The following is a 23817-nucleotide window of genomic DNA, read 5'->3' on the forward strand; positions in this document are numbered from 1 at the left end:
TTGTTGCGTCATTGTCTATGTCAATGTCAGTGTCTGCGTCCAAGTTGAAGTCCTTTCCAAGCCCTTGTGTATTAGTCCCTCCGGTAAAGTAAGTTTTGTTTGAACCTTGCCTTTTTGATCCACAGTCCTTTTGTTTGTACTTTGTGCCTTTGGTTAGTTATAATTAAAAGGTTTTTTTTTTTAGTTCATCTCCATCTGCCTCCTGCCTTGCATTTTTGTTTCCTGCGTTTGGGTCCACACACACACGCCTGCCCAGCATTTCCTGACAGTTTGATTTTTAAAGAATCTATTTGCAAATTATTGTGGAAAATAACTATTTGGTCAATACTAAAAGTTCATCCCAATACTTTGTTATGTACCCTTTGTTGGCAATAACGGAGGCCAAACGTTTTCTGTAACTCTTCACTCTTCGCTTGGTGTAAAGAAATCAACTGTGGGAGCAATTATTAGAAAATGGAACACGTACAAGACCACTAATAATCTCCCTCGAGCTGGGGCTCCATGCAAGATCTCACCCCGTGGCGTCAAAATGATAACAAGAACGGTGAGCAAAAATCCCAGAACCACACTGGGGGACCTAATGAATGACCTACAGAGAGCTGGGACCACAGTAACAAAGGCTTCTATCAGTAACACAATCGACACCAGGGACTCAAATCCTGCACTGCCAGGCTTGTCCCCATGCTGAAGCCAGTACACGTCCAGGCCCGTCTGCGGTTCGCTAGAGAGCATTTGGATGATCCAGAAGAGGACTAGGAGAATGTGTTATGATCAGATAAAACCAAAATAGAACTTTTTGGTAGAAACACAGGTTCTCGTGTTTGGAGGAGAAAGAATACTGGATTGCATCCGAAGAACACCATACCCACTGTGAAGCATGGAGGTGGAAACATCATGCTTTGGAGCTGTTTTTCTGCAAAGGGACCAGGACGACTGATCTGTGTAAAAGAAAGAATGAATGGGGCCATGTATCAAGAGATTTTGAGTGAAAATCTCCTTCCATCAGCAAGGGCATTGAAGATGAGACGTGGCTGAGTCTTTCAGCATGACATTGATCCCAAACACACAGCCAGGGCAACAAAGGAGTTGCTTCGTAAGAAGCATTTCAAGGTCCTGCAGTGGCCTAGCCAGTCTCCAGATCTCAACCCCATAGAAAATCTGTGGAGGGAGTTGAAAGTCCGTGTTGCCCAACGACAGCCCAGAAACATCACTGCTCTAGAGGAGATCTGCATGGAGGAATGGGCTAAAATACCAGCAACACTGTGTGAGAAGCTTGTGAACAGTTACAGAAAACGTTTGTCCTCCGTTATTGCCAACAAAGGGTGAATAACAAAGTGTTGAGATGAACTTTTGGTATTGACCAAATACTTATTTTCCACCATGATTTGCAAATATATTCTTTAAAAATCAAACTGTGATCTTCTGGGTTATTTTTCCACATTCTTTCTCTCATGGTTGAGGTTCACCCATGTTGACAATTACAGGGCGCTCTAATATTTTCAAGTGGGAGAACTTGCACAAATAGTGGTTGACTAAATACTTATTTGACCCACTTTATTTCTTGTTGTTGTTTGTGTTTCTTCTGTCTCTCTCTCTCTCTCTCTCTCTCTCTCTCTCTCTCTCTCTCTCCTTCTTTTCTTCCGTTCCCCCATAACACCTTCCTGTCCGCTGCTTTGTATTAATAAACAAGGTATGTTGAATGATCACAATGGGAGTATGTCATACTCCAAATGTGAAACATTAAAACAGTTCAGACCAACCAGACACTCAGATTTCCATTCTCCATGTCAAACAACTGAAGATGACAGTAAAAAAAAAAAAAAAAAAAAAAAGTAACGTTTTTAATGGCGTAATGGTATTTCCGCATATTAATTTTTTGTTTTTCCCACAGAGGAGCTCGAGTAACTCTTTGCCACAAAAATAAGCTCTGTCATTTGAGCATTTCTTTCCAAAATGGAGTGTGAATAACTGCTGTCATTTCCCCCAGGTGCAGCATTACTGGCCCATCCAGGTGAGGATGTAACAGGTGACATAATCATGGTCTCGGCCCCCAGATGCACATTGCTACAAGCAACCGAGGAGTTGGGTCTCTGTAAGACATATAACAATGGCGAAATGGAGACGTTCTCATATGACGACAGAGACAACTTTAGACACTCAGGTACACAAATGGAATGACAAATGTAAGACTTTAGAAATGATGACAGTTGATAGTAATATTCAAATCCCAATGAATTTGGATGTTTATTTAAAATGTACAGTCCCTGACAAAAGTCTTGTTGCTTATCCATTTTGTAGAAACAATTGCTAATATCCTGACTTTTAATTATTTAATTGGTTTCAGAAATGGCTCATATGAAAGCTAAGACCCTCCCAAATGATGATGAATGTACAGAAATATATTTGTTTCACTGAAAAAAGATTTATCATTTAATGAAAACATAAAGGTCAAATTTTGGCACGACAAAAGTTTTGTCGCCTACAGAAAGTAATGTGAAAATTGAACAAAAAATGTACTTTACGTACAAAAATATGTTACATAACATCAGCGAATTAAGCAGTGGTGCTGTGAGATCCAAATTCACTGTTTTCTGAGTGAATCTCAGATCCATGTGGGCTCCAGTAGGTCTCCTGCAATATTTGCGGCGACTGTGGTGTAATTCAATGGAAGATTAATCTGAAAAATCCACCTTTTGCAACATTGAAGTTTGGTGGTGGCAAAATCTTGGTCTGGGGTTACATCCAGTATGACGGTGTGCGAGATATCTGCAGGGTGGAAGGCAACATAAAAAGTCTGAAATATCAACAAATCTTAGCTGCCTCTTACATTCCTAACCATAAAAAGGGACAAATTCTGCAGCAGGATGGTGCTCCATCACATACTTCAATCTCTACCTCAAAGTTCCTCAAGGCAAAGAAGATCAAGATCCTCCAGGACTGGCCAGCCCAGTCACCAGACATGAACAGGATGAAAGAGGAAGCATGGAAGACGAAACCCAAGAATGTTGATGAACTCTGGGAGGCATGCAAGACTGCTTTCTTTGATGTTCCCAATGACTTCATCAATAAATTGTATGAATCCTTGCCGAACCGCATGGATGCAGTCCTTCAAGCCCATGGGAGTCAGACAAAATATTAAATTTGGATCTCACAGCACCACTACGTACTTAATTCGCTTATGTTATGTAACATATTTTTGTATATGAAGTACATTTTTTGTTCAATATTCACACTGCTTTCTGTAGGCGACAACTCTTTTGTCTTGCCAAAATTTGACCTTTATATCTTCATTAAATGATAAATCTTTTTTCAGTGAAACAAATATTGTTTTGTACATTCAACATCATTTGGGAGGGTCTTAGCTTTCATATGAGCCATTTCTGAAACCAATACCCCTTTCCCACTGGCCAAAAAACCCATGTCAACCCACTAACAATCGGCTTTTGGTGGCAGTGGGAAAGGTGCAGCGACCCGCCTCGACCCGTGTCAATCAACCCGCCAAGCAACCCGCGTTAAAATCACCTCGGCTCTGATCTGATCGTCATGCAGTGTGAAAGCAAAACCCCGGGTCAACAGTCAACACCCTAATCTACGTGGTGACGTAGGCTCTTACGTGATGCGTCATAACAACGTGCCAGTCGCCTCCCATTTAACACGCCCCACAACCGTAGTTTATTGATGCTCATAACAAAGCTAGTAGAAGAAGAAGAATTCACGTCGCCTACGTTGCCTCAGCATGAGCAGAGTGTTGATCCTTTGCTGCATTTCGATCATTTTGAGGGCAGTAATAAGCATGAAAACAGAGAACACAAATGGAAAGGAGGCTTCCATGTTGCTCTGCATTGTTTACTTCCTTGAACTGAATGAATTCGGTCGCACTTGTCGACGTGCATTTTAGCGTGGTGACGTCACGTAACCTTACGCACGGCTGAGGAAGGGTGGGGGGTTAGACGGGTGAAAAATGGATTTTTTTTTTGTCAATGGGAAAGTCAATTGCCAAATGCCAATTGCCAGTGGGTTGCATCGGCTTGGAAAAAACGCGCGTTGACCCACTAGTTTCAGTGGGAAAGGGACACAATTGAATAATTAAAAGTCAGGTTATTAGCAATTGTTTCTACAAAATGGATAGGCGACAAGACTTTTGTCAGAGACTGTACATAAAACAATTATACAATGATGAGCAACTCCTGTCGTTGATGCTCTAATAACTGGTGAACTTAATTTTATGTGTGCAACTTATTGTTAAAAAGCTCCGATATGGGCATGTTTACCACTTTATTACATCATTGAAGTGTCATTAGGTGTCCTAACCCTAACACTTCCCAAACCCTAACCTAAATACATTTGAAACAATGTCAACTTTGCATAAAAAAAGCGACATAATTTAAAAAATGACACTTAAGGACATCTGTCATACGCATCCATTCATGTTCATGACAGCTGTCATGCCATGGTTATGACAGTCTTTTGACACTCAATCATTCAAATAAAATGTACCATTTCATATTTGTACCCAAGTAGAGATAGACAAAAATGTACTTAAATACAGTTATGAAGTACTTTTACATTGTTACATTCCACAACTGCAGTATGATATGTTGCAGGTCATCCGCATCGCTTTCTCCAAACCTGACAGTGGGAAAATCACTTTACAGCCTAATGCGATGCTATGGTGGTAGATTGTTTTTACATAATTATCTAACTGCCTGTTTCTATCCTTGTATGCCAGACAACATGGACCTCTTCCTGACACTGGCTGAGAAACAATACATCGTGAAGTATGAGCTGGAGAGTCTGCGTGCACGGAGAGATGTTAGGATCCCTGGTCTGGCTGACAAATACACTCTACAGAACCGAGACAACATCTGTGAGTGTAGCCTTACTATAGACAAGACTAGACTAGATGGCATTCAAAAGTTCATTGGCATACACACATAACAATGTAATTATATTTTGTGCTGCAACAATAAGCTCTAAATTTCAATTAATACTCAGTTGTACAATGAGGTACTCACTGTTCTCAGTTGTCCTAGGCTTCTCACTTTCGATATTCAAAATGCTTCCCTCAGCATCCCTGTCACTGTATGTTACTGCATACTGTGTGTGTGCCATGGTAATGTTTAAGTTACAACAGTGTGTTGTTTTGAAGAAATACAAGCAGATATTTACAGGGCAGAAGATGAGCTCAGCTGGCGTGGTTGTGGATTCATTCCCTCTTCATAATAAGGCAAAACTGAAAGGGCTCAGTAAATCATGGTACTCTGGAAGCCAACTGTCACAACCACTGGGTAGGTAATGCGTGACTAACAGACATATGGTACATGCTATCATGCACACACATGCACTAATACAGCAATGGTGCTTGGTTATATTTTGTAAAACATTTACCAGAATATCTCTTTATTTGCATCTTAGTAATGATCCTAAAGCCAAAATAGAAGTGTTCTTCCACAATTTACAGGCATCGTTTACACCTTCTTTTTAGAGGAATCATTTGACGATAACTTGCCTACTAACTTGGCCCGCATATAAGACTGTGTTTTTTTGCATTGAAATAAGAATGAAAAAGAGGGGGTCGTCTTATATTCGTGGTCTAGACATTATACCAATTCACGACGCTAGATGGCGTCAGATATCATTGAAGCGATATTCTGTCATGACAGATCTCAGCTACTCTCCCCATTCACGACGCTAGATGGCGCCAGATATCATTAAAGCGATGTTCTGTCATGACAGATCTCAGCTACTCTCCCCATTCACGACGCTAGATGGCGCCAGATATCAATGAAGCGATGTTCTGTCATGAGAGATCTCAGCTACTCTCAAGCGTAACCAGTTTGCATTGTTTTATTGCAATGTTTTTCCTTATTCAGTGAGCATGGTGTAAATATTGACATCAACAATGGCGAGCTACTAGTTTATTTTTTGATTGAAAATTTAACAAATTTTAATAAAACGAAAACATTAAGAGGGGTTTTAATATAAAATTTCTATAACTTGTACTAACACTTATCTTTTAAGAACTACAAGTCTTTCTATCCATGGATTGCTTTAAGAGAATGTTAATAATGTTAATGCCATCTTGTTGATTTTTTGTTATAATAAACAAATACAGTACTTATGTACCGTATGTTGAATGTATATATCCGTCTTGTGTCTTATCTTTCCATTCCAACAATAATTTACATAAAAGTATTATTTTATATTTTATAGATGGTTTGAATTGCGATTAATTATGATTAATTAATTTTTAAGCTGTAATTAACTCAATTAAAAATGTTAATTGTTTGACAGCCCTAATATTGTTATAATCATTTGTTTCGGATGTACTGTCATTATTTTCTGTATAAAAATTAATTAGGTGTTCAAAGTCTTTTTTTCAAACTTGAGTCTTGAAAAAGAGGGAGTCGTCTTATAATCTGGGCCGTCTTATATTCGGGCCAATATGGTAACTCCACAGTAAGTGTTTACAGTGAGGAAAATACGTATTTGAACACCCTGCGATTTTGCAAGTTCTCCCACTCAAAAATTATGGGTGGGTTTGAAATTTTCATGGTAGGTGCTTGTCCACTGTGAGATACAATCTAAAGAAAAAAAAAATCAGGCAATCACAATGTATGTTTTTTTTTTTTTTACAATTTATTTGGATAATAGACAAGTTTCCTGAGCGAAAACACCGTCTTGGAAAATGTCTGCTCTGAACTTCCGGTTTGGAAAGAACAACAGGAATTGCGGTTGAAGTAAGCAGTGTGTTGAAAAAGTTAAAACTGCAAAATCAAGCCAAAGGAACTCACAGAATCTCCAAAAATGGATTCAGCATGACGTAGATGAGACGCAGATGAGATTGTATAATTGTTCTTATCACTTCGATGATCATTCGTGGAAAAAAAAAACAAAAAAAACCTGTCAGCCTGTGTTGACGTGAGGTACTGTATATATTGATACGCCGGTCACTTGAGTGATCAAAATGAGGTGAAATTACAAATTATATTACATTTGCCAAATGCAGAAGGGCTGACACGGATTTTGTTGTTACAAGGAAATACTTCAAGGTATGTATATATAAAAAACAATAGTATGTCCTTCGTAGAGTATCCTTTGGGCAACATGATTCCATTCCTTGTTTCATTTAAAACGATTGGTGCATGTGCAAAATAGGTCAATAAATCACAATTTATAAAATGATTGGAAAAATAGCTTATGAGTATGTGATATCAGACAGCAGAGCTTTGGAGCCTCGCCAAACTTTCACCCGACATTACGGCCTCCAGACGGGCTTTCTTCCACTGTCCTCGGTAATTCCAGCTCAATAGCGTAACATAAAGTTGCTGCAGTAGCAGCTGTAGTTAGATCTCGGGATCGAGCTGACTGTCTGCCGCGAGGCGAGCCACTGCCTCCAGCCTCTCGGCTGCCCCCGGGTAGAACGATGTAGTCTCGATATATGTCCATCAATGTACAGTAAGTGTTGCTGTGAGGCACATCAACTTATCTTCCCTTGCCTAACAGTGTTTTCCACCTGTAAACAAACGAACAAAAAACCTGTAACACTTGCATTTATGCGTTGACATAATTGTGCCATCCTACACATACTGATTAGCAATAGGCTAGCAGCAGATAGCATGTGTTGCAGCCACAGGCGTTGTAGTAATTAATATTAAAGATCATCATAATTACAATCATCATCGTAATAACAATATCAAAGGCAACAAGTCGTTTCATGCGCAAGATTTTAGCTTTAGTATTTTTTGTAAGCCGGACACATAAAAAATGCAGGGATAGGGAGAACATACCTTCCATAACACAGCGGCAACATGGCTACTAAAACACCTGGTCTTTGTGGTGGGACGAGCTTGGTTCCACATCTGCCTTCATGAACATGTCCTCCTCTGTCATGATGATGGCAGATGGATGCGGTATTTCCAAATTGTCTTTTTTAAGGGATTTTGATTGGCAATGTCACTCCAGCTTCACTGTTGTCTTGGATGGAGAAATTCTAAAACGGAAGTTGCTAGCAGACATACGGAAGTAAGGCGGAAGTGCCACGGAAACTTGTCTCTACTGCTGTAAATAAATATTTGAATACCTGTCTAACAGCTAGAATTGTGAGCCTCAAAGACCTATTAGTCGCCTTTGAAAAGTCCAGTGAATAAGTGGAGTGGAGGTGGATTTTTTAAGTTTGACTTTTTGACCTGTTTGAGGCGGTAACTGCATATAAACACCTGTCCACCCCATGCAACCAGGAAGGCTCCAATTCCTAACATGGTTGAGACCAAAGAGCTGTCCAAAGACACCAGAGACAGAATTGTAGATCTCTACAAGGCTGGACAGGTTTACGCAGCAATTGCCAAGCAGCTTGGTGATATAAGATCCACCAATGGAGCAATTATTAGAACATGGAAGCAGCTAAACATGATTGTCAATCTCCCTTGGACTGGGGCTCCATGCAAGATCTACCTCGTAGGGTCTCAATGATCCTAAGAATAGTGAGGAATCAGCCAAAAACTACACAGGAGGAGCTGGTCAATGACCTGAAAAGAGCTGGGGCCACCTTTTCCAAGTTTACTGTTGGGAATACACTAAGATGTGATGGTTTAAAATCATGCATGGCACGCACTGTTCCCCTGCTTAAACCAGCACATGTCCAGGCCAGTTTTAAATTTGCCAATGACCACTTGGATGACCCTGAGGAGTCATGGGAGAAAGTCATGTAGTCATATGAGATCAAAATGGAACTTTTTGGTCTAAATTTCACTTAAAGTGTTTGGAGGAAGAAGAATGATGAATATCATACCAAGAACACCATCCCTACTGTCAAGCATTCTTTAGGGGTGTTTTTCTGCACGTTACTGGACGACTGCACTGTATTAAAGAGAGGATGACCAGGGCCATGTATTGTGAGATCTTGTGGAACAACCTCCTTTCCTCGGCGTACAGCAAAATGGGTCATGACTGGGTCTTCCAACATGACAATGGTCCGAAGCAGACCGACTGAATAACTAAGGAGTGGCTTCGTAAAAAGTATATCAAGGTTCTGGAGGGGCCTAGCCAGTCGCCAGACAATAACCCAATAGAAAATCTTTGAAGGGAGCTCAAACCCTGTGTTTCCCAGTGACAGCCCAGAAACCTGATTGATCGAGAGAAGATCTGTGTGGAGCAATGGTGCAAAATCCCTGCTGCAGTCTGTGCAAACCTGGTGAAAAGTTACTGGAAACGTTTGACCTCTGTAATTGTAATCAAAGGCTACTGTACCAAATATTAACATTGATTTTGTCGGGTTTTAAAATACATATTTGCAGCAGTATAATACATATAGATTGTTAAAAAATTATACACTGTGATTTCTGGATTTTTTTTTCTTATTGTCTCTCACAGTGGACAAGCACTTACCATGAAAATTAAAACTCGCCCATCATTTCTAAGTGGGAGAACTTGCAAAATTGCAGGGTGTGTATCACTGTATATTAGCAAAGGGGTGTTAGCGGAGATTTTGTTGTCAGATGTGGGTATATGTACACCCGCTTAAACACAATGTTATAGCTCCGCGCATCATCATGCATTTATTTTGACCCCTCCCCTACCCCACTCGGGCCCCCTTTACATCCCCAAACAAAGTCACCTCCTCCACCGCCAGTTTATCTTAAAACTCCGGCCTTGGTCAGAAGCAATCCTTCCTTAGCATGCAGTGCATCACAGTTATGCAGTGTGCTATAAACAACATGTTATAACACATCGGTCAAAACTAGCTGGGCATTGTTATGTAGAGGTGGAAATGTGATCCTACAGTTTGAGGACCTAAAATTGTGTCAGGTGTTTCTACAAATTAAATAGTGTTATACTGTATGCTTTATCTGTTTAAGTACTACTGTATGTATGCTAAAGTTTCACTTCCCTATTTTAATTTCAGATTCAGTCAATGCATATTTTGGAAGCACAGTTGGGTATTACTTCAGCTTCCTTGATTTCTACACTTGGTCTCTGGTCCCACCGGCTATCCTGGGCCTTTCCATCACTTACTTCTCCAGTGAGCATATGACAACATTTTTGACAATCTCATTCATAGTGTTCAGAATACTAACCTTTATGTTTTCAATAGTGTTGTTGTAATTCATACGCTGATATTGAAGGGAGGCAGGTGGTGCACAAAAAATGTCATTAATTGACTTTAGTTTAATATAAAGACCTAGCCAGTAAAAAGTTGTCTGTAAAAGTCGTTGAGCAATAAAACAAACAACAACATGGTTGAAATAAACACGAATCTTACAAAGTACGTATTTCATAATGGGTCAAAATTGTTTTTCTAACAGATCATGTGACTAGCACCTTAGAGAACCTAACCCTAGTAACCGAGCATACAGTATATCTTTTAAGTTAATTTTATTACGTTTCAGGGTCATCAACACGTTTTTCACCACCCTCCCACAAACACTCCGCCTATGGTGTAATTTAAAAAAAAAAAAGGTCAACTTGTTTGATATATACATGGCGGAAAACACTCCCAACCCCAATTTTGCCAAATTTTAAAATTGTCCTACATACATGTATGATACATCATTGGAAAGCTTAAAATCTCAATTTTATGGGGGAAGAAAAGTTTTGAACAGGAGGGCACTTTAAAAAAAAAAAAATTAAACAGCAAAACCCTAACTGGAGGTGAGAGCACGCGAGAGCATCATTAAAGACGCCATGATTTTGACAAGATATTATCCCGTACGTACCTCTTTTCGATCCAAAAACTCCATGTAGCATGTATCACCGAGTGTCAAGACACAGCTGTGAATGGGCACATTCAGATTTTTGGGAGATTTTATGGGTGAAACATGGTAATATAACAAGGGTCGCAATGCAGAAATCGCAGACATCGAGGAGTGGTCGAGATTTTAATTTTTGTATACTAGTATTTACCCTTATTAAACTTTTTAAAAAAAATTTTTTCTTTGTTTGGATCGATTATTTATCAATAAAATATGGGGGGAAATGTGACAGCAACGAAAAAAATACAATTAAGAGATAGTTATGAGGTAGATATCCGGGACTTTTTTACAGACGCTAATTTTTTTCATTGTGACGTAATTTGTTCAAAAGTTTAAAATATACAAGTGAATAATTTCGTTTTAAAGTCGTTTTTTTTTTTTTTTTTTTAACTAAATATTAGACATCAATTAATGATTCTAAGCTAAATATGACAGACATTTCGAATAACAAATATAATTACTTACCTTGTTTTTATGGCTAGGTTGAAACAAAAGCGGTTGTGCGACGTCTGTAAACAGGGGTTTCCCGTGTAAAACGGACAAATTAGAAATAGTTCGAGGGCTTAATGCGCCCTGAATCTGCTATGGCAGCATATAGACGTATTGTTCTATCAAATACAACAGTTCTTTTGGCTTAAAATACAGTTTATTTTTAAAGAGGGGTGCAAGAGCAGAAACTGCTTTTTCAGTCTTGTCTGTGTTTTCCGCCATATATACGTATAAGTTGCTTTGAAACTCAAGAACACATTAGGTCAATTTGGTATATAAAAAAATGAATGAATTAATGTTTTTATTGTTATTATACCATGAAATTGAATAGCTCTTTACAGTGCAAAGAGCAAAGTGCAAAATAGTGAAATATAGAAATCTTAACCCTCCCCCCAAAAAGATGGAAATTTTGGAAAGAAAACTGCGAACAAACATTAACTTAAGAATCTAATAACATTTCAATGATAACATAACCCCTGCCAATAACCCATAATTATAACAACAAAATTATTTGATCTTCCAAATCAAATTCAGAGATGTCTTTCCCTCTACAAATTATATAAAGTCATCAATATGTAAACAGTAAAGCATGAATCTTCATTGAAGTCTGTGCGTGAAAATTTCAGAGAGGCAACCATTTAACACAATGGAAACAATTTTTACTGCACTCTAAAAAATGATTCATGAGGGTAGTTGGTATGACTTGAAAACATGAGCTTTTTCAACATAAAAATGACTTTTTTTTTTTTTTTTTTTTTTTACTATTCATTGTTTTATTAAGTTGGTAACTTCTTTTATGGAGTTAATCAAAATTAAATATTAAGAAAGACGTATTAACTTAAAAGTATATTGTTTTTGAATAAGCTTTTCTGCTTTCACGTAACAAAGGGAAAGATTAAGTGAGTGAAATTTAATTTCTATTCCATTATTAAGTTGGTGCAACTTCCTAAATTCCCATCACATGTGTATATTACCACGGGAAAAGAATTGGCCATTTTCTGCCTCGAGCTTGCGCCAGCCAACAGGTGGAAGAAAACGGCAATTAGGACGAACCTCGAATTCACCCTTGGATAAACTTCTCTCGGTGAGTAAATATATTTTTTATTTATTTTCTGAACTTTATGTACAACAGTAACCATCAGTCCACTAGCACATATGCGAACATTGTCGTTTTGTGTGTGCGTAAAGATATTCTTTGTTAAATTAGCAAGTTTAAGTCGTATAATCCTCGACTTCAGATATCACAACACCACACTGAATAAGTTACCCCTGACAATAAAATTAATGGAGTAGGTAAAACTGGCTATCCGTTTGTTTGTTTGTTGTTTTTATCCAGAAAATCGGTGTTCAAATGAATTTATCTAGTATTACAAAGAATGTCAATGTTCATATTTTTTGTTTGTGCGAGTTGTCTGTGAAAGCAATGTCCAAAAAGGGTTCTCCATTATTGATCTTACCTTATTAAGTGAGTCAAACAGTGTTTGAGTGATGTAAATAAAGGGTATGCAAAGTTGTTTGAAAATAATTAAGCCACTTTGTTTAAAGATTTGTATAGCTGAGAAAGGAGTGCTTTGCAATTTAAAAAAAAAAAAAAGGGGGAGTATCAAACTTTTGCAATAATTGTCTGTTATTCATCCATGTTTTCCGGCTCTCTGCTCAGTGGTGGCAGTGTGTAGCAGTTCTTTACCACAGTGTGTACTGTGTAGTAGGTTACGGACAACCTCCAGACTATGGTAAACGTTGAACAGTTGATATATTCTGCAAATAAAACTAGAGCAACTGCTGATTCTGCAGTGATCGCCTGTTTTTCCTCTTAACTGTTGGTCAACAATCTATTTGGATCATATAAAGGGACTAACTTTTTTTCCCCCTTCTTTTGCAGAAACAGCTGAACTGGTTTGAAACAACCTGGCAATATTTGCAATCAACTGTTCAGAAAGTTTTAGACAGTAAGTTATCACTATAAGACTGCTGCACTAGACATAGCTGCCCACCTGTGATAGCTTGTTTTTCTTCTAACTGTTGGTCAACTATCTATTTGCATCATATAAGTGGACTAATGTTTTTTTCTTTTGCAGAAACTGCTGAACTGGTTTGAAACATCCTTACAATATTTGCAGTCAGAAAGAAAATGAAAACAGATTTCATTGCCATACATCAAGCAGCATACTCAAAAAGTTACAAAAATGTTTACAACATTTAAATAAATTATCTTAAAACAGGAGTTACTTTTCAATCACCCTATATTGTTTGTACATTTGCAAACATTTTGTTGTACACTTGTTTTGCACTGTGTGTTGTTGTGCCATATCTGTGTATCAAAGTACTGGAAGTACACTTTTCGTTTATACCTGCACCTGAAGTGAACTGTTGACAATGTTTAGGATGTTTATATTGGTTTTGCTCTGCACTTTTATTTTGTCCATTCTTTTGAGTTTTGAAATATATATATTTTTCCAAATAAAACTGAAGTTGCCATGTCCAATTTATTTTAGAAAAATAAGTTACTCTTACTCAATAAATTTAAGTACCATTTTGCATCAACTTTTGAGTTGAGAAATGAAAATGAAGGAGTTATAGCAACCTAAATGAAGTAATTTTACCTCTTATTAATGCTTAAACTTGGACTTAAAAATTGAGTTGGTTCTACACAATAAAGCTTGTGGAGGACAATAAATAATGATGGTTCAACTATACTAATTGAGTTAGTCCAGTTATAAAATTTATAAGGGAAGTACATAATCATGGCTTAGTTGAATTTACTTAAAAAATTAAATGCAAATTGTTACAACAATTTTTTTAAGTAGAGCCAGTGGATTTTTTTTTAGAGTGTGTGTGCATTTTAGACCACTGCAAATTGTTAGCACAATAAAATTCCTTCTAGTATTAACACAAACTACTTTTACTGTACATAAATACAATATAAAACAGCCTTTGTTAAGGCTGAATTTGTGTTGATTTCAATAAATAGTGCAGTTGGTTGAGGAAAAACGTGATAAAATTTATGAATTTAGGACCAAGACAAGTCCAAACTTGTCAACTTGTCTTATTCTCAGGTGAGGTTCAGAAGGAAGCGGTGGAGGCAGTGGCTGGCTCACAGGCTGAGGTTCACGAGGGGGATGCTGGACTCGCCGTCAGTGGTCATATGATTCAGGCTGTGTTCAGCATGCTCTGGTCCACTGTCTTCATGGAGCTGTGGAAGCGTCGCAGCTCCTCCACGTCTTACCGCTGGGGGACCCTCCACCTCGCTGAGCGCTTCGCTGAGCCTCGACCCGCTTTTCACGGTAGTCTCGGCGTGAACCCTGTCACTGGTCGCATGGAGCCACTGTTTCCTGAATGGCAGAGGGATCTGCGGATGGCGCTGGTCTCCATCCCTGTGGTCATACTGTTTCTGGGTATGATTGTACTTGACACCTGAGTGGGTTGAAACTTGCAAAATATTCATTATTCTTCCATTTTTAAATATGGCCCTGTAGCTATATCAATGCTTATCAGGTCCGAACATAATTGCAGAAATCTGTCAAACCTGGTAGAGGCTGTGTGTTGGCCAGAGTAAGAACAAGTTTATATTTTTTAAGCCACTGATCATACATGTCTGTCTACAGGGATGGTGGTCCTTGGTATGCTGGTCTTCTATTGGGGCGAGACCCAAGTGATGTGGCTCCACGAGGAGTGGGACTCAATGGTATCTCAGACGTTGCTCTATGCACCTTCTGTGCTTCACATTGTCTACACCAATGTGCTGGCTACAGTTTACAAAACGGTGGCACAGTCACTGACTGAATTTGGTGAGTGGGCAACATGGCATTGTCATTATTTAGCATTAGTCATTTCAACCATATACAGTATACTATTTTTCGAAAGAGAAGGGGATGTCCAGAGTGCTAATGAATGGCACTTGGTGTGATGACACCACTGGCATCATGTATGATAATGTTTCGTTTCAGAGAACCACAGAGAAGAGTCCGCCTTCCAGAACCACCTAACAGCCAAAGTATTGGTGGTGAGTTTGTCTCTTTCTCATGGAGCAGCACTATAAAATCCTACAGGCAGAACTTGATTCTTGTTTTTATCTTTATTCTCAGTTCACATTCTTCAACTACTTTGCAGTGCTCTTCCACATTGCATTTGTCAAGCACGATGTGCCTTTGCTTCGCAAGGTAAACTCTACAATAACAAATACACAGGCCCGGCCCGGGGTGACTAGGTGCCCTAGGCGACGTCTAGCGAAGAGCCCAACCCCCTTCAAAAAATAGAACAATATATATTTCTAAAAAAATATATATTTTTGCCAAAACACTCTATAAGCTATTGTTTCTAAATATAAACAAATAGAAAAGTATCCTTATAGTACTTGTTGCATTTTGTTCATTCAGTAATACAATCACATTCATATCATTTTCTTGAACAAATCGCCATAGAATTCTCAACAGTTTGCCTCTTGGGCTTCATGACCACTTGATAGCAGCATAGAGCAAATGAACCACCATGAAGCTTTGAATAAATTGGCTGCAAAGCTTCCTTGCTTCAAGAAGCTTCATTTGGCCATCATTGATCAATGTAATCTCTCACTTCCCTTGAGCGAGAAAGACAACCTCTGCTGCCACATACTGTCAACACTGTTGTCATACAACATGTCTCATGCCCCCCTCTATGCATTGCAGCACTACATATGTCAATAACATTTAAACTTGATCTTCTGTGCTAATTAATATTGTTTTTAGTTATTTTTCCAGTTGTTTCATTAATTGTTAGTTATGCCATTTAGTTTGTTACGTAATAATTTTAGTTTTATATTGAAACCCTGAGCATAGACTCCACCATCAGTTGACAAGACAACTCCCACCGACTTTGCCTCACGCTTTCCTGTAGGGGGCTGACCCATAAAGCGATGAGGTGGCTTTCACTATCCACTGTGATAAACTCAAACACATGCTGTGTTCTAACGCCAGAATTAGGTGGAAATAGGATGAAGGTTTTACTGCATACAAGCAGGAGTGATTTGGTCGAGGATTCAAGGTAATTATTATATTTTTCTCACCATGCATGCACTTTGAAACGTTGTGAATACAATGAAATGAATGGAAAAAATTAGCCCAACTTTAGCTTGAAATATTTACGTAAAATGAATGATAACTCCCTGGTTTTTTCTTTTAACCAAGAGTCTAGACTTTTTAACGATCATATCGACAGAATTTCCGCGATTTAAGCATTTATTTGCAAGAATTTTAAATTTAAAAAGCTATTTGTTCCGTGAAGGCCGCCATGTTGGATTAAACAATACTGTAACTTTGGCTTGAAATATTTACGTAAAATGAATGATAACTGCCCGTTGTTTGCTTTTAACCAAGAATCTAGATTGTTTGACGTTCATATCTATAGAAATTCAGCCATTTAAGCATTTATTTGCAAGAATTCTTAATTTAAAAAAAACTCTTTGTTTTGTGACGGCTGCCATGTTGGATAAACAATACCGTAATTTTGTCTCGAAATATTTACGTATAACGAACAATAACTGCCCATTTTTTGCTTTTAACCAAGAATCTAGACTGTTTTACGTTCATGTCTGTAGAAATTCTACAATTCAAGCATTTATTTGCAAGAATTTTCTACTTAAAAAGCTCTTGACGGCTGCCATGTTGGATTTTGTATCTCTACACAATAGCGGAATTCAACCTAAATAAGCTGTGATTGTACATAGCAAAATGCAAATTTTGCTTTTGTTAAGTAAAATTAAGAAGATTCTGCATGCTTTCCTCAAGTATTAAGTTTCTGATGTGAAAATTGAGTGATTTATTAGCTGTTGAAAACTTGCACAAAATTTAAAAAAAAAATTAAATTGGTATTTTGAGCAAAAACCGCTATGATATTTTAAATATTCCTATTGATCCTGAAAATATAGGTGATTATCTCTGCATTTGGTGATTTTTGTGCATCTGGCATAAAATTTGAAAATCTTTTAGCAATTTTAGGTGTTGTTATACTTGTATCAAAAAATAAATAAATCGGGAATTTAGTAGGGAACGACTTTGAATTTTTTTTACGTCACTGCTCATGAAGAGTCATATATGCTCAAGGGACGTCTCTGTTTTGGTTTGAGGTCGCTAGTGGGTTTGGTTTTGAAAATATTTGAATTTTAAGTTTTTGAAAATAGGCCCCCTACGGATCGGCCCCGAGCCCGTGTCCCGTCAAATGATAGTGAAGTCAATGCCCTGAGTTTGAATGACCTTTGATTTAATCACCTGCCATAATTTGTATAATTCAAAATGTAAAATGTATAATTTTTGTGAAGTGGATCTGCTTACATACTGTAAGTGTGGACTGTTCCTCCCTTCCTCATATATGCCACAAGATAGCAGGTGGCTAATACAATTCAGGTTGGAAATGGCAACTATTTTTCATTTGCTGCCTGTTTAAATGTACAGTGGTACTTCTACATACAAATTTAATTCGTTCCCGGACCTTGTTTGTAAGTCGAAATGGTCATATGTCCAGTGGGATTTTCCTACAAGAATACAATATAATTCGATTAATTTGTTCCACAGCCCAAAAACCTAAGTTAAATTCTTAATAAATACTGCAGGTCAGAGGTTGCGCTAGACATTTTCGTTGTCTGTCATTTTGACTGACAGGGACATAAAAATCCGGTCATAGTCTATTTTTACCGGTCACTTAAATTTTAAAAATGATAATGATGACATATTCAATAGTATTTAGTTTTCATTCATTTTTAATTAATATTGTAACGCTTGCTTGGCGGCGAAAAATTTGACACGGGAGTCGTGGTATTTTTCTCCCTTTTTACTCTGCTTACCGCCAACAACTCCGCCCCCAAAGAAAAAGAGGCAACAATATAGACCCCAATCACCAACGTCACACAATGATCTTAATTGTGGTTGTCAGCTCAAAATCTTCTAAATATATATTAAATGCATCTTACCAGATATAAAATGACTACTACATAGTCTGTGGTGATCGTTTGGTGCCCAGATTTCTTGTCGAATTACAGCAGTCCATCTCGCTCTCATCCTCCCGGGTCTCTCAGAATATGGTAGAACTTCAAGTCTCTCCGTCTATCTTTTCTGTTACAGCAACCAACCGCCACACACGCCTTCACCATTTTGATTATTAATATTAACGAGCAGAAAAACACGCTGTAATAGGAGGCATGTACGTAGCGGTAAACATGAACAGCTGACACACAATATGGCGGCTCCAGTCAGGGGGGCGGAGTTGTGGCGTCATGTGATTGGGCGGCAATCTTGTCCATCAATTGGATGACGCGCTGGCACACCGGGTGCACCAATAAGAACCTCGCGTTGATGTGTCAATCACGGTGCCGCCGCCAGACCCCGGTGACGCTACAATATTCTGACAGAAGAGCCAACGACGTCATGCATTAAGAGAGGCAATAGCTAATTAATATCGCCACCCTGTGGTCTGGGGTGTGAATTGCAACCTGTCAAAATGACGGACGGACGTCAGTTTTTTCCGTCACCGTTTTAAAAAACCGGTCAACGACGGAAAATATCCGGTTAACGCGACCCCTGCTGCAGGTACAATTACAAATAGCATTTACAAATAAAATATCAATACAAATCGGAATAATAATAATATAACAACAATGATAATATAATGAATTGAGTTCTAATGTGGCAGTTATGTTTTGCATGCTTTTCCTGAACGAAATATGTGACTGAGAAAAGAGTAAGAGAGGTGCGGAAGAGTGGGAAGTTTTTACTGTCTTTTTTCATGTTCTGCTGTTGGCAGGGGTGGGGGGGGTGGGGGGGGGGGCTAGTGAGCCACGCTGTCTAGCCAGTTCACTCACACGCACACCACACTTCCTTCTTAATTACAATGGTAAGCGTCACCCTCTTCCTTTTTTTTGACCACCTGCAATAACCTTGTTGGGACCCATGTTGGTTTCTCTCACACAAAAATCCGCATTTTCTCTGTCTTGAGGGATAACAATGAAATTGGGATGTTGTCATAAATCATTGTATTTAGAGCACGTCATCATATATCGGGGCAAATGACTATTCAAATTTTACGTCGGGATGATCGTAAGTCGATGCGCTCATATGTCGAGGTACCACTGTACTTGATTTGTTAGAGAACAGTCTGGCAGCGTAGCATGAGAATTTTTTTTCAGGATCAGTGTTGTTTTTGTCAGCCATTTTAATTTTTTTGTCTTAGTCTTTTGGACGAAAATAGTTATTAGTCATATTTTAGTAATTTCAAAATTTGTTCATCTAGTTTTAGTTAACGAAAACTCAAGACATATTTGTCTAGTTTTAGTCGACAATTCTGAAAATGTTTATAAACTTCAAAAGTTTTAGTCCATGAATAAATAAATAAATAAATGAAAGGTTTCCAACAATTTCAAATGAACATGACAGACTAGCACATAACTGTAGAGTCTACAAGGACATCACATCATATTTTCACGATGATAATACACACTTAGCGGGAAAACAGCACATTATTTGCAATTAATTACACTCACCTGGACACCACGGACTGGATGTAAAATGTTTTCCAAAAATTTAAGAAGACACCGAGTCACCACGCTACATGCTAATGCTAACAGAAACGCTATGCTAACGCTAAAAGTTAGTTTAGTGTGTGATGATCAATCAGCACAGACCTTTAAAGGCTAGAGCAACATTGCATATCATGCAAGATAAGAAAGCAAAACTTACCAAACAGCTGGTAAGTAAGCATGTGTGTGGGGCAGGGGGGAAGGTGCAGCACGTCACATGAGTGACACAAACAAACACTGCTAAATGCATGCTAACTACAAATACAATAAGAAAATGTCAAACATTGTGAAATTATGACGGAAACTACAGCGAATTTTCATCTTGTTCTTGTGTCATCAGACAACAACTGGCATCCATCTCGTTATGTTTTAGTCTTCCATGACACATTTTCGGCGTGTCATTGTCATGAAAAAAATAGTTTGTTGACTAAATATTTTTGTTTTCGTCATCGTTACCGAAAACAACACTGTTCAGGATGTTTTTTTCCCTTCAATTTAGCGCCCCTGTCAGTAGAAGGCACCCTAGGCAACCACCTAGCTCGCCTATGCCCAGGGCCGGGCCTGCAAATGCAGATCCTCTCGAAATATTGCAATCTGTAAAATTGAAACACTCCCAAAAAAATCTAGTCTGGTGACCACATGACTCACTTCTGGATGTGTGTAGCGCCTGGCCTCATTGCTGATCATAACCCAGTTGGTGAACCAGGTGACTGAAGTGGTGGTACCCTTCCTGGTGGACCGTTTCATTAGTGCTCCACACAGGACGGAGACTGAAGATGACCCAGAGGAGGATAAATTTAGGAATCAGATCACCCTGCCAGTGTTCCCCGTGAGTGTTCATTTTAAGTATTGAATTACCGCAGAATATGGTAAAAGTATTTTGAAAATGGTGAGATACAAACTACTTAAAGGGGAAATACTTTATTGTGGGAAAAAAAGTACACTTTGGCTTATGATTTAGTATTTCGTTAATTGTCCAATTGGTCAATAAAAAATTAGCATGTGAAAAAAATGTGTTTATTTTATAGTTGAGTCAATGAGCCAAAGCTGATTGTGAAATATGTGTGCACAAGTTTTTGCTTTTCCATACATATTTTAGGGGGGAAAATGAAGTCAATTAAATTGAGTAAAATGAAGATTTTTCCCTCTGGAAAATGTTGTCTTTTTTTTGTGGCTAATTAATGGCTAATGGCTAGTGGGGAGTGGGTAGAAGTCACCCATAGATGGCAGTGTTACCTTAAGGGACCTACAGTATAGTAGCAGTTAAGTAAGACCGGTTGCTCTACCTCCATGTTTAGCTTGCTGAAGCTTGTCAACTGATTGAAGTTGGTGCTTGATTTTATACCCTACAAGCAAAGTTCATATGTAAAAGGACGCCGTGAATTCTGGCTGCCCACCTGTCTCCATTTTTCTTAAACTTTTGCTGAGCTTCATGTGCAAATAACAGTGGCCAGCAAGTCTACACTATGCCCTGGTTACCATGGAACAGTCTGCCCGCTGGGTTCTCGCTTGCTGGCCCACGCGATGTCTGGCGCACGTGAAGCTCGGCAAAAGTTTAGTTTGAAGAAAGTGATAAGATCAAGGGTTTCAAGCCCAGGCTCTGGCTTCCCACAACCCAAATACATGCATTGTACTTTGATTGAACACGCCAGCTTGTTCCTAGGTGTGAATGTGAGGAACCAGAGATTGTTTGTCAATGTGCATCCAGGGGTGAAAGTGGGCGGGAACGGTCAGGAACGCAGTTCCGGTATAAGATTCAGGGGTGGAACGCAGTTCTGGTATAATTCTTTGATTCCGAAAATATGACGGCAACTGTCAAAACGCTATGTAACAAAAAAAAACAAACAAACAAAAAAAAAAAAGCTAAACTGCCACACATGCATTTAATCTCCAAGAAGAAAACAATTTACCAACATGAGATTTATATACACATTTGTTAACAACAAGCATAATAAAGTGCTTGCGTAAGGTAATCCGTTTCTATCGCTATTTATCATTTATTTTATTCCACGGATGGCATGGAGTTTTCTCCAGCTGCTGCAGTTATCTGAGTCTGACGATGACGAGTCACGTCAATGTGCGAATGCAATGGATCAAATCTTTGAGAGCAAGGATCATCTTTAGTTTTATTTGCTCTGATGGGGAGGTTCAGAACATCTTAACTGTCTATGTGCACTTTGGACTTATATTTGTTCAATTATGTTAGGCTACTTATTCATTTCCTTGTGAAAAAAAAAGTAAATGTTTGCGCGATCTTCAAAATATATTCCATTTCACTCTGCATAATATAAGTCACTTGTACTTATTTTTCTGAATGTATGTTACTTATATCTTTATTATTAAAAAACACAACAAAAAATACATGTTTACATTATCTTCAATTTTAATATACTAGTACGTCCTATGTTCTTAAGTAGTTAAAATAAAGATTTGGCATTTAGTATGTGAAAAAATAAGGGAAAATAAAAATTAGGAGATGGAGGTTGGGGTTATAGCTGTTTTTGTTAACTTTTATTTTGCAAATCATTGAAAAAACAATTTTGAATGAAAATCAGTTTTTGTTTGTGTTATAGAAATGACCAAAACAGTTTTCTTTGCATTTCAGTAGTTTTGACAGCCCCCCCCCCCCCCCTCCCACACACACAAATAAATAAATAAATAAAATTTCTGGCTCCGTGGCGACCTTCACGTCGGGGAGTTCCGGCAAGAAATTCTAACCACTTTCACCCCTGGTGCACACTGCAATTAGCTGAGAACCAGTCCAGGGTTTATCCCACTTTCTGCCTTATTCAGATCAGAGCACCTCTGAGACACTGGTGAGGATATGCGTATGGATAATGAATGAAAGTCTTTGAGACTGAAAATGACAACTCAATTTCAATCAGGTTTTGGCCACCGAATTTTTGATGCACCTTGATTTTAACCTACTAAATTATGCTTAATATTTAATAGCTGGTGTGTATTTGACAACTTCATTTTTTAAACCAGGGCCTGTTTGCAGAGTACATTGAGCTCCTGGTGCAGTTCGGCTATCTGAGTCTTTTCTCGTGCATCTACCCTCTGACGGCCGTTCTGCTGCTCATCAACAACGTAACGGAGATTCGCTCCGACGCCTACAAGATCTGCAAACTCTTCCGCAAGCCGTTCTCCGCCCCCACGGCCAACATGGGCGTGTGGCAGGTTATCAGCAAGCGCGGCATACAATGTGCGCAATTGTGAGTAGATAACCGGTGTCATTGTCTTGTCGTCCAGATTGCGTTCGAGATACTGAGTTACGTCGCGGTTGTGTCAAACTGCTGGCTGCTGACGCTGTCGCCACAGTTGCAGAGGATGCGTCACGAGGGTCGCATAAGCAACACCGACATCGTGCTTTTTGCCATTGTGGTCGAGGTACGAAGGATCATCTTACATGAGAGACATGTGACCTGATGGTTCATGTAAAACTCGTGTTCTTTATCTTTGCAGCACATTCTCATCATAGTCAAGCTGATTGTGGCTGCCCTGATTCCAGATGAACCTGGTTGGATCAGAAAAAAAAGAGCCCGCATGCAGTACACATCCATGCAGGCAATACGACGGCAGGTCAGCGCCGTTGTTGTTCCAAGACAAATGCAGACCGAAGCCGGGAGTTGATATCATTGAAACGTTTCTGAGTTGGCATTTTAGACTTGATCTAGCAATATAAAGCCCAAGGAGATCTGAGTATAGGTGAGGAAGGATATTGTCAGCTTGGTTAAAACTAGGCCTGCACAATATATCGTTTGAACATCGCCATCGCAATATGCACAATAGTCACATCGTGGGACGTGCAAATGTTTTTTGTTTTTTTTTAACGTGTAAACTTTTGTTTTACTTAATATAAGCACCGAGTGTGCAGATCCCTGGATCCCTTTTATATACAGCAAGCCTGGATTAAATGGCATTATATAAATTAGGGATGTCTCTGATCCGATCGGAAATCGGGCCGATCGTGCAATGTTTCAGAGGATCAGAATCTGGTGAAAAGGATCAGCTTCATGCTCGGACAGCCTCTCA

At 38.7% G+C, this 23817-nt stretch overlaps 1 protein-coding gene across 1 annotated transcript in view; it reads left to right on the plus strand.

Annotated features, from left to right (window-relative positions):
* Positions 1-23817, plus strand: part of ano10b (anoctamin 10b) — a 39707-nt gene that overhangs the window by 10038 nt on the left and 5852 nt on the right. The window contains exons 4-15 of the mRNA XM_057836355.1: positions 1988-2161; positions 4730-4867; positions 5172-5288; positions 9905-10021; positions 14297-14635; positions 14846-15028; positions 15188-15243; positions 15326-15400; positions 20447-20611; positions 22771-22962; positions 23035-23172; positions 23248-23364. Coding sequence (XP_057692338.1) covers positions 1988-2161; positions 4730-4867; positions 5172-5288; positions 9905-10021; positions 14297-14635; positions 14846-15028; positions 15188-15243; positions 15326-15400; positions 20447-20611; positions 22771-22962; positions 23035-23172; positions 23248-23364 — 1811 coding nt within the window. The remainder of the gene's footprint in view (positions 1-1987; positions 2162-4729; positions 4868-5171; positions 5289-9904; positions 10022-14296; positions 14636-14845; positions 15029-15187; positions 15244-15325; positions 15401-20446; positions 20612-22770; positions 22963-23034; positions 23173-23247; positions 23365-23817) is intronic.

The sequence above is a fragment of the Corythoichthys intestinalis genome, chromosome 5, assembly GCF_030265065.1.
Source record: "Corythoichthys intestinalis isolate RoL2023-P3 chromosome 5, ASM3026506v1, whole genome shotgun sequence".
In the NCBI taxonomy this organism is placed as follows: domain Eukaryota; kingdom Metazoa; phylum Chordata; class Actinopteri; order Syngnathiformes; family Syngnathidae; genus Corythoichthys; species Corythoichthys intestinalis.